This window comes from Ovis aries, chromosome 8, assembly GCF_016772045.2.
Source record: "Ovis aries strain OAR_USU_Benz2616 breed Rambouillet chromosome 8, ARS-UI_Ramb_v3.0, whole genome shotgun sequence".
Classification (NCBI taxonomy): Eukaryota; Metazoa; Chordata; class Mammalia; order Artiodactyla; family Bovidae; genus Ovis; species Ovis aries.
In genome coordinates this window covers 47,699,712-47,711,434 of record NC_056061.1, presented here as the reverse complement: position 1 = coordinate 47,711,434, position 11,723 = coordinate 47,699,712, and the positions used below count along the sequence as shown (strand labels likewise).

At 45.5% G+C, this 11,723-nt stretch overlaps 1 protein-coding gene across 5 annotated transcripts in view; it reads right to left on the bottom strand.

The window, feature by feature from the left end:
- Nucleotides 1-2,885: 2,885 nt before the first annotated feature.
- Nucleotides 2,886-11,723, bottom strand: part of BACH2 (BTB domain and CNC homolog 2) — a 388,486-nt gene continuing 379,648 nt past the window's right edge. For all 5 annotated transcript variants that reach the window (XM_060419566.1, XM_042253398.2, XM_060419564.1 and 2 more), the window contains one exon: nucleotides 2,886-9,145. In XM_060419566.1, coding sequence (XP_060275549.1) covers nucleotides 8,660-9,145 — 486 coding nt within the window. In that variant the 3' untranslated portion in view covers nucleotides 2,886-8,659. The remainder of the gene's footprint in view (nucleotides 9,146-11,723) is intronic.

The following is an 11,723-nucleotide window of genomic DNA, read 5'->3' as shown; positions in this document are numbered from 1 at the left end:
GTTGTTTGTCCCCCTTTTATAGATCAGAGAAGGCTGAGAGAGCTCAAGTAACTTGCCCCATAGCTAAATTCTGGCTGAAGTCCTTGCTTTACAGCTGGAATTCAAACCCAAATCTTGTTACTTTAAGGCCCATACTCCCCGTGCTCTCTCTCACCCATAACCATCAGCAGCCCCTGCACAATGCTTTATTGACACATCTGTCTCCTCAACTAGCCTATGAAAACTTGAAGGGTAAGTCTGTGCATTTTAAATCTTGGATGCCCAGTATGTAGCCCCATGGTGGTTGAGCGAACATATGTTTATGTATAGATGCCAAAGACCAGACACTACCCATCACTTCCAACTCTCCAGTCTATTCCTTATTCCCTGGTGTCCTGTCCTTTCTTGTCAACACATTAATTATGAGAGACTCAGAAGCCTACACGGCACTGTTCTCCACTTCTCCTGCACCCCCCCTTTTTTTTGTAATTTAAATTTTCTTCACTCTCCAAATCCTTTATCAGGTCATGAACTGTACTGCACAAATAGAGATTAAAAAAAAATAAAATGACACAGTGTAAAATGCAATGCTTCCAGCAAATGCTGCTGTATCTATGAAGGTTTCCAGCCATTGCTTTAGGATGAAAGTCAGTGCCTCAGGGGTACACTTGTCTTCAAGGGGAGAGAAGGAAAACTAGCCACGAAGAAACAGCCCTGCCTCTTTCTGGTTGAACAGATAGATCTTCAGCAGCAAGTAAATATCCAGATATGTAGGAGCAGGGGTGGGGGAGGGAACAGAAGGGATGATGCTCTTGATTCAAATGAAAGGAAAGACACTTTCATAATGGGATGTGGGAAGTGCAGCTTTCTCCGTCTCTCTGGACCTTGATTCCCCGATACCAGGAAGTATATTTATTTATGCCAGGAAGACAGAGGTGCTCAGTGCAGAGAATTGGAAGCCCATTCCACTCTGGACACCATCACAAGCTTGTGGCGGACATGCAGTACAGTCATGGTAATGTATCCTAACTGAGGGGCTGGGGTGATGAGCTGCAGAAGAGCGAAAAGTTCTAGAACTATTTCCAAGAACTGCTCAGTGTTTTCCAAACAACATGCACTAGACCTGCTGGCAGGGAGAAGGCAGACAGATTCCCCACTGTGCTCTAGAAGTAGATTCGATTCACACCTAAGGTGCACATTCAAAGCAGGGGAGAGAGGGACTTCCCTTACTCCATGTCCCCAATGCAGGAGGCCTGGGTTTGACCCGTCAGAAAAGTAGATCCCACATACCACAATTAAAAAAAAATATGACCCTGTATGTCACAACTAGAAAGATCCTTCGTGCTACAAGACCAGATGTAGCCAGATTAATTAATTTAAGAAAACAAAGTAGGAAAGAGAATGACTGCTGTCCATCTGGGGCTGGGTGGTGTTTGAATGCTTCCCTTCTGCAGGATGTAAGAGCCTTATTCTGTATCAAACCACAGTGGTCATTCCCTGCCACAAGCCCTAAAGTCAGGTGGAAAGTGCAAATAATCGTTGGTTCTAAATGAACAGGTTTTCCTACAGAGAATTTTGGAATCATGACCCACTCTTTCCCCAGAATGGACTGAATAACCTCATGCCTTCAGGCAAAGGACTCTTTTCTTAACCTCTAACACCTGATGCAAAGAACAGACTCATTTGAAAAGACCCTGATGCTGGGAAAGATTGAAGGCAGGAGGAGAAGGGGACGACAGAGGATGAGATGGTTGGATGGCATCGCCAACTCAATGGACATGAGTTTGAGTAAACTCCAGGAGTTGGGGATGGACAGGGAGGCCTGGCGTGCTGCAGTCTATGGTGTCACAAAGAGTCAGACACGACAGCAGCTGAACTGAACTGGCACCTGAGATGTTTGGACCATGGTGATTTCACAACCGAGAACATTTGCTAATCCTGTTAGATACTCCCTGAAGCTCTGACTCAAGCGGGGAGCCCATGGAGGGAGTGGAGTTTGGCAGCTGGTAATTTCTGTTTTCCCATCTGGCTAATGCAGTTGGGCACTTCCAGAAGCTCAGATCCCAGCAGCTCTGCTATCTCCTGCTATCATGTGACTCCATCCTCACTGCCAGACCACTCATGAGTCCAGCGTACTAAGGTCATCTGGGATGCCCACCATTCAGTATCTCGCCTTCCCTTTACAGCAAAATTCAGACTCAAGTGATCAAATATTCTTTTCTGGCTTAGCTGTATTTCTGCCCTAACCACAATTCTAAACTCTCTGCCCTGCAATTCACTGTATCCAGCATTGGTTTTTCCTTTTCCCATTTGCATTCATTCAGCTTTTTATTTTCACTTAAACCTATTACTATGAGATATAGATTCACATGCCTTAGTAAGAAACAATATTCTTCACCCAGCTTCCCCCAAAGGTGACTCTGCATAATAATAGCACAACATCAACACCAGGAAACTGGGTTTAGAGCCTTTTGTCTACTCTCAAAGGTATTAGGGATTCTTTAAATGGAGAATTGAAGAATCCCATTAGCATTATCACATTTTTAAGATTTCTTATCAGATTAATCAGGTAGCAGGTAAGGGCCCGAGGCTTCCCTGGTGGCTCAGATGGTAAAGCATCTGCCTGCAATGCAGGAGACCTGGGTTCATTTCCTGGGTCGGGAAGATCCCCTGGAGAAGGAAATGGCAATCCACTCCAGCACTCTTGCCTGGAAAATCCCATGGACAGACGAGCCTGATAGGCTACAGTCCATGGGGTCGCAAAGAGTCGGATATGACTGGGCGACTTCACTTTTACTTTCTTAGGTAAGGGCCCGAACAAGGAAGAGGCATGGCCTCTCTTGAAGGAAACAGTTCTGAAGGCCTCTGGCTCTATAATCTCCAACACAGGGATCAGAGAAAATCAGTTTACAATGCGTGATGATATGTCTTTATTTCATCAACAGAAATGGTGTCTAGACAAAATTCAGTTAACACTAGCAATTCAATCGAGTGAATTTTTTTTTTGCACAATAGTGTATTTACAATGAGTAAATGAAGTTTCAATTCATTAGTTCATAGCAATGCTTTTTTTTTTTTCCCAAAAAAAGGTAAAAATTCTTAGTTACAGAGAATAAGCATCAACAGCCATTTCATTTTTACAATAAAAACCACAAGAAAAAACCACAATCACTTAGGAAATAAAAAGACAAGCCTAAGAACTAGTACAACAAAATGATGCATTGAATTAAGTTACATTAATCGCATAGAATTTGTGTAAAAAGTATGTAGAAAAACACCTGATGTAACCTGTTACAGTCGTTGACCAGTTATGAGAGGTACAGAGGGTTATACAGGTAGATATGTGTGAAAACTGTCCGTATTGTTCGACCTGGGGAGGAAGAGGAGAGGGGCAGTAGCCCCTTGCATACACTGAGAAAACCCTGTTTTGAAAATGGCCTCTGGAGTTTGTAAGGCATAGATTGGAGGTGCACTTGCATTAGACTGGTTCTGGAACAAATACTCACAGGCCCATAGGACCTCACAAGCAAAGGTGGCACTTGTCTTGAATGGCTCACCGTGTCTAACCAGCACCCGAGGCTCCTGAACGCCCGCCCGTGGAAGCATCCGGATCACTCACTAGAAGTGGCAGGTCTTTACATCGGGGCGTGAATGGGCCTCTCAGCATTCACACGTGCACAATGCATTGTTAGGACTCAGGTGGAGGTCACCCCTCTGCCTCCAGGCATGTTTTGGTAGAAGACTTAGCATCAAACTGTAGGAAGAAAAACCCTCTTTGTCCAAATCCCTTCACTCTTTCCTGTCCCCACAGGAGCGTCTGGTGCTGCAGTTGAGTCTACCTCAAATGCATACTCTGGGTGCACTTCTGTGTCTAAGGAGGCCACTGTGTTATCTGAGGTCAGTCCACGGGAATGGAAAGGAAAGCCAAGGTTGGTTGTCCATTGCTGGAGACTGAAACGTACACACCGTGTCGCAACAGGAAACCAGAGCTATGAAGGTGGGCCTCTGCAACCGAGTGGGTTTTCTTCGCAACATGGCAGCATCCTTGTCATATGACAATGAAAATGCATTGATACTCATTTGCTATAAATACTATCTCCCAAGGTGGAGTTTAGGAAAATACTATACACTTACTTTTCTTTGCAAGAAATGTTTTTGCACCGTCAGTAGAATAATTTATCCTCCATCTGCCGCAATAGGTTTTTTCTATGTACAAAGACTGCTTGCACACACGATTTGTGTACAAATACATTTTATTCTGCAGCATCCGTCTTTGATGCTTGGGTCAGGAGATAGCTTGGGCAGTATTCGGCACACACAGCTTACACACAGAATGCCTCTAGGCACACAGAATGCCTGCACAAATTCCCACTGAGCACTGACTTGCCAGTAATGGAACCCACAGCAAAATCCTCAATTTGGGGAAGAAAGACTAACTCATGATCCAGTGAATAGCTTTATTCTTTAAAAAAAAAAAAATTGTGTTTCTTTGCCTATTTATAGTGATTTGAGAACAAAACTTCATTCTTTTTGCCCTCTTGATCAGCAACTCCTCCAACAAATGTTAAGTACTAGTGGTGCAGTTTGAAGTCATTTATTAAGTGGCTCCTAGTTGAAATGGGGTATAATGTACAGAGCTAGGGAACCAATAGGGAGTCTAAAGAGCTTTGCAGGCTTTTACTCATTTTGAGAGGATTATGCTACATAATCTAGCACATGGATGAGCTTGAAGGGGCAAGTGGGTTCTTCAAAGCTGTGTATTTTCACGCCTTTGTCTGTTCATTTCTTCTTCTTCAATGGCAATCATAAAGCATTTAGAGAGAAAGTGTAGGTTTAGACCTCCTGACAATAGCACTGGACTTCAGTGTGCCCACCTGGTTTTTAGAAGTCCCCTCATGTGAATTCTGTCGCTGGTCCCTGCCTTCCTTTTCAAGGAGAAGTGGCAGCTGACATACTAATCATCAGCCTTCTTCTTTTTTTTTTTTTTTTTTTACTTCCTTGGGAAAGCAACACAAGGATTAAATCCAAAATCATAGTGCATCTTAAAAGCAGCATACCTTTAGAAATACAGTTAATAAATTACTTGTACACTATACAAAATACCCTTCCTTACGGCAGCATCACCTCTGATGCCTGAGTCATTAATAAGGGAACCCAGAAGAGGAGGAGCAGGTGGCCTAGTCACTTTTCCAGCTTTTTTTTTGTTTGTTTGTTTTTGCCATGGTTTTGTTCCAGAATCAGTATGTCATGAAGTTATTTTATTCAAGGCACCCCCAGATAACGCAGAGAAACAGACATATACAGCAAAGCATGCACCTGCCCAAGCCGGACCAATCTGAACGAAGTGAGGTTATCTGGAGACGCAAGTAGAAAAAAGGCAGATCCAAGGGGAGGACTAGTTTTAGGCAGATGTTAAGTAGCCACAGGACCACCTCCACTGTCCCTGCTGCAGCAGCCCATGCCTACCCTGGCCACTTGGAGACACAATTTCCTGTCACAAGGACCCTCCTGAACATTTCATGGCTGGAATATAAATGCCAGAGTTCTTTATATCTGTAAGGACAGAACCTTAATGGTATAACTAGATGTCACCATTCCACACAAACACTATTCCTTGCTATTAACTTGTTTTTCTCTTTCATAAAAGACTCGGGTTGCACTAATGGATCCCAGGAAAAGGAGACAGGCTGGTTTTAAAACTCCACTTGAGGCAACCTGGACCGTGGTTCTCAGCTAGTCCTCCCTTTGAATCAACCTGGAAATAATCTTGACAAGCACATGGTTCAGACCAGTAAGAGACACAGACAGGTCACATCAACAACTGAAAAAAGCCAGTTGCTGTTTCTGGTGGACAGTGAACCAAATTCCAACAACTTGTTCAAATCTCCAAGAAATTGAAAGACAGTTTCTCCAGCAGTGTTTTTAACTGGTTCCCATGGTAGGCGTGGTGAGGGTGTGGTTAGGGAAGAGGAAGACATTTGAGGCAGGGGCTGGCCAGAGGAGGCCATGGGCTGAGTTGGGGGGAGAGAAATACAGGAAACCCCCACCCCAGCACAGGACAAAGGAAAGGGGGGTGTCCAGAACGGGGTCAAGACGACCAGATGCACATGAGTGGGTACCAGGGTCATTCACAGCAATGAGCCAGTTTGGACCTGGTTATGATATGAGCAGAAAACATTCCTATTTTAAAAGAAGAGGAGGTCACTTAAAAAAGGCAGCAAGAGAGTTAAAAAACCAAAAAAAAAAACCAAACCAAAAAACACCTTTTAGCCAACTCTTCCACCAGAACACACACCTATGATGGATCATGGCATTCACATTGAGTTTAAACGAGAGCTGTCCCCAGTTTCCCCAAAGGCAAACCTCACAGAGAAGCACAGAACTAGGCCAAGAAATTCCAACAGCCACAACAGAAACCGTAGCTTCGACTCAGAGCAGGAGAAAAATGTATCTTAGACAAGTGCAAACACACACACACACACACACACACACACACACACACACACACACACACACACCAGAAAAAACAAAAACCCAGAGGCAGGTTCTAAAAGTGGAACTATTTTCAAAGAAAAGCCTTTTTTTTTTTTTTTAAACCCTACCGCATGAACCAACAAATTTCTGGCATTCATACATACTTAAACATTTAGCACTAATATTTGTACAGAAAAAAGTTAATAATACTAAAACATGTTACTATGATTTCACTTTTTGCCTACATCATATACTAATTTCCCCTTTCACATGCAGCTTTAATATCGTCCAAACAATGGCACAAATGAAGAAACAAAATCAACCATCTAGTCCCCACGGCCCACCACCCCATCCCCACATTAAACTGTTCGGGACTCCTCCCCGCAGCCGAGCTGAAGGACCCACAGGAGAGGGGGTGCTGACCTCTCCCCCAGCACAGGCTTCAAGGGGTCTGCACCCCTTCCTGTAAACGCAGCCAGGGGCCCACACGCCCCCTGAGCCAAGGGAAGCCGCTCTCTGTGGGTTGCAAGCCAACTAGTTTTGCAGCAAAAGAAGAAAATCATCATTAGGAGAGAGTAGGGAGGTGCATGGTGGGGGTAAGGGGCAGGTAGGGCTCCTGGACGCATCGTGTCCAAAGCCTCAGAATGAAATCTGCCTTCAGACCAAGAGAATTGGTGGGAAAACCTCAGAATGCAACTTAAAGCATTTGGAGAAAGAAGGGAGAATGAAATGCTTTTGTCTGCGCCAGGAACAGACTTCAGGCTACAACTGTCCTGCTCTCTCCTACTCGGGCGGGGCCAGCGGCATTAACCCCAGGACAGTCGTTTAAAGGTGGGACCCCCAGGGCGATGACTCAAACCCCCTCAGGTGAGTCCCGGGGGAGGCAGGTCTGGGGCTGGGTGGCCAAGCAGCCAAGTCCTTTGAAGGAGAAGTTCCTACTTGTCCTATACATCCAGAGCAGGCAGAGGCCTGGGGCAGTGTTGAAATGAATGGGACCTACTCCCTGGCTGAGAAACCAGTTCTAACTTGGTATCTAGGAGTTCCGGTATAACATCACGATTCCTGCTGTTTCAATGCACTTTCCAGTGAGATGTCCAAACTCTTTCCCCACTTAGAAATCTGAACATCAACTCTGAACTCTCTGCATTTTAACTTTGCTTAGGAAAAGGTGGGGAGGAGGTGAGATATAAAAATATTCAAGCAGATTATTGTCTACATCCTAGGATGAATTCATTATTTGGCAAGATTGTTTTTCCTACATAATTATCACCTGAGTGCTTTTTTTTTTTTTAATTAGCTGTTTTACTTTTTGAAGTAAGAGCAAAGAATATACAGTTTACTTGAGTTATACTGAAGTGACAACTTCATTTAAGAAAATAGGTTTGACCCAAAACTCAGTGCAAGTGGCAAAGTTGACCTTGACTGTACAGTATCCGCAAAAAAAAAAAAAAAAACAACCCACGATACTCAACTGGCGCCATCTGACAGTGCCCAAATCAAACCAAACCAACAAAAAATAAAAGATCTGAAATAAAATGTCAAAGAAAGCTTCCAACACTGAATTCTGTCCATAAATAAGCACAACTTGAACTGTGAAGCAAGAAAAATGACCAGGTTAACAGTTACAAACCGGTTCTAGCATCAGAGACAAAAGAAGAGGAATGTTGGAACCTGTTTATAAACAAGAAACCAAGTTTCCAGTTTTAGGATGAGAAAATTGAGGCATGCAGGACTTTTGCATATGGAGAGAGATAATATATTTCATATATATTATATATATAATATGTACAGTCTAGCTATAAAACTTTGATGTGTATAGAAGCTGTCTTCCATGAAAAAAGTTGAACATTCAGAAGAAATTCCTGAGATAGGGTTTGTGACATGGGCCACTGAGAAAAGAAATCCGTGGTTGGGTCCTAGAGGTGTTATAGTCTATCCCTGTAAAGACTGAAATGAACCCACAGACAGACAGCATTGCCACTGTCGTCTTTCCTTGCCTGAACAAGGGGTAGCACCATTGTGAAGGTAACTATATGTCGCTCCTGCTTGAAGGGAGGAGAGAATACTAAGAAACAGTATTGCTGCTAAGACCGCTGTAGTGTGCACCAGATTCCTTCTCGGTTCTTCCAGACGACAGACGAACAGCACTGCAAGCTGACCCAAGGACACCTGTGTGGGAGAGGGCTGAGAATTCGGGGGCAGGCCGTCACTGGGCGTAATCTTTCCTGGGTTGCTCATCCGTTGTACACTTATCAGTCATTTCCTGGCAGAAGTCCACGGTCACCGTTTGGCTCCTGGGTTCCAGGGGAGGCCCTCTCTCAGAGAAGGTCCCTGGGTCAGTGCCTTCCAGCCTCCGAGCAGAAGTACAGTTCTCTGAGGCGTTGCTGGGGGCCCAGGGTGGGCCAGGGGCCGCTGCCCCCTGCTCCAAGCAGCAGGGTGCACTTTCCCCCACCGCGCACTGAGGGGCGGCAAGGTTCTGCTCCACGCTCAGGGGCGCGGGGTTAATACTGGGGGCTGTGGGAAGACCCACGGGTCTGAGGACAGGGCAGTACCGATGCAGGGCCTGGATCTGCTCAGGGCTCTGGATGTCTCGGCAGACTTCCTGGGAGAGGCAAGAGAAGTTGTCCAGCAGTTCTCCCATGCATGCTTTCAGCTGATTCCTCTCTGACAACAGCTTCTCTTTCTCACACACCTGGATAAGACAGGAAAAAGAGGAGACCTGATCCAGCCTGAATGGGAGGAGCTGAGACCCTGTGTTCTGCGGGGGGTTCCTACTTCAGTTTTTTGCATCCTACATTAGAGTGTAACTCAAGAGTGACTGGGGCTTCCCCAGTGCCTCAGTGGTAAAGAATCTGCCTGCAATGCAGGAGCCACAGGAGACATAGGTTCGAACCCTATGTCAGAAAGATCCCCTGGAGGAGGGCATTGCAACTCACTCTAGTATTCCTGCCTGGACAATTCCCATGGACAGAGGAGCCTGGTGGGTTACAATCCATGGGGTTGCAAAGAGTTGGACATGACCGAAGCAACTTGGCACGCATGCATTCATGAATGACTAGGTCAGAATCTAGAAACCTAAAAGCTCCCTATCCAGGGAGCCAGGACCCATATTTTCGCCATGTCTCCCATCGGAGCAGCCCACTGAGATGTGCCAGCATCCATGACACCTTCCCTGTGGCAGCTCTTCATCCTTCTCTGAGACTTAGCCAAAAAGGTGAAAGTGAAAGTTGCTCAGTCTTGTCTGACTCTTTGCGGCCCCATGGGCTATACAGTCCATGGAATTCTCCAGGCCAGAATACTGGAGTAGGTAGCTGTTCCCTTCTCCAGGGGATCCTCCCAACCCAGGGATTGAACCCAGGTCTCCCCAATTGCAGGTAGATTCTTCATCAGATGAGCCACCAGGGAAGTCCTGGCCAAGCAACCAGCAAAGTCTCCACCCACCAGAAAACTGTAGACAGTCAAGGTTCCAGTTTCCTGGTATTTGGGGTTTGAAGAGAATCGACTGGAAATCTCTTCAGTTCCCAACTTTATAGTTGAAAATCTCCCCTAGATACATACATTAGGGTTTGATTTCTGAAGGTCAAAAATAATTTAGCTGACCAATTCCAACTATAAGACATTTTGTAAAAAGGCAAAACTATAGAGACACACCGAGAAGGCAATGGCACCCCACTCCAGTACTCTTGCCTGGAAAATCCCATGGATGGAGGAGCCTGGTAGGCTGCAGTCCATGGGGTTGCTAAGAGTCGGACACGACTGAGCGACTTCACTTTCACTTTTCACTTTCATGCATTGGAGAAGGAAATGGCAACCCAGTGTTCTTGCCTGGAGAGTCCCAGGGACTGGGGAGCCTGGTGGGCTGCTGTCTATGGGGTCGCACAGAGTCAGACACGACTGAAGCAACTTAGCAGCAGTAGCAGCATAGAGACACAAAAAGATCACTGTCTCCAGGGGTAGGGGTTGGGGAGGGAGGTAAGAGTAACTGAAACACAGGATTTTTAGGGCATGCAACACGTCACCATCACAGCAAATATGTATCATTATACATTTGTCCAAACCCACAGAACATCCAACATCGAGTGAGCCCTAAGGTAAATTATGGACTTTGAGTGACTGCAATTTATCAATACAGACTCACCCACTGGAACAAACACACCACTCTGAGAAGACTATGAGTGAGCAGAGGGAAGGAGCAGGTGGGAACTCTTATTTTCCCTTCAATTTTTCTGTGAACCTAAAACTTCTCTAAAAAACAAGTCTATTTAAAGAAAAAACACATAAAAATTGCAAAAAAAAATTCAACCACTGCAGTTCCTTATGGTTCACCCTATATCAGCACGCTCTTAGCCTTTGCAGCAGACAGACTAAACACAACGGGTCCTCTTACGATGGCTGAGGACTGTGTAGTTAGTCTCAAGTACCCAGTCTCTCTGGACATGGAAAGTGCCCACAGAGGTGCTAAGACAAGCTTAGTGTACTAGCCCAGGGTTCTGAGATGTTCTCCTCAGAGAAAATGCTATATAGACTCTAGTGTTACTAAAATTCATCACCCTATCAGAGAGATGAATGTGGTCATAATTATCTGTGTAAGGACAGAACATAAGGAATCTCCCTGAGACGCACTGCTGTGAAATGGATGGAGAAACAGGACATCTGAATGGGTGTGAAGTGAGTCCTGACCCTTTGCAAGGGTATGCTGAGGGCTGAGGAGTGGACGAGAGAGGATGAGAAAGAGAGAGGGAAGAGGGAAGAGAGAGAGCCAGAGATCGAGCAAGAGACAGCGAGAGGACAGTGAGGCGAACATGTGACCACGGGGTCTCCTACATGGGAGCTGCACGTGCTGAAACATGAATGCAATCTGGCAGGCAGTGTGGGCGTGTGTGTCGGAGATGGAGATTTACACGGGGAAAGGGCACCTGCTAAAATATTTATAAATTTATCAAGAAAACATGTTTTAAAGATGAAAAATAAACAGATGTACACGTGCAACTCGAGAGAGAAATACATTTTGTGAGTTTGCAAAAGCAGAGTGAGAGCCATGAGGGAGACCAGTGGGAGTGAGTGGGCGGGACCAGCCTGTGGACACCGCCCCCCGGGGGGCTGGTGGAAGTGGAGGTACGGAATAAAACACATCCGGAGGGCTCCCGAGGAAAGGACATCTTACACCAGTAGCTGTGCAACTTGGACCTCCTTCCCCGGACCTGCAACTCAGCAAACTGAGAGGCAACACCATCCCGGGAAAGGATCTCGGTCTCAATTCTGCCACATCT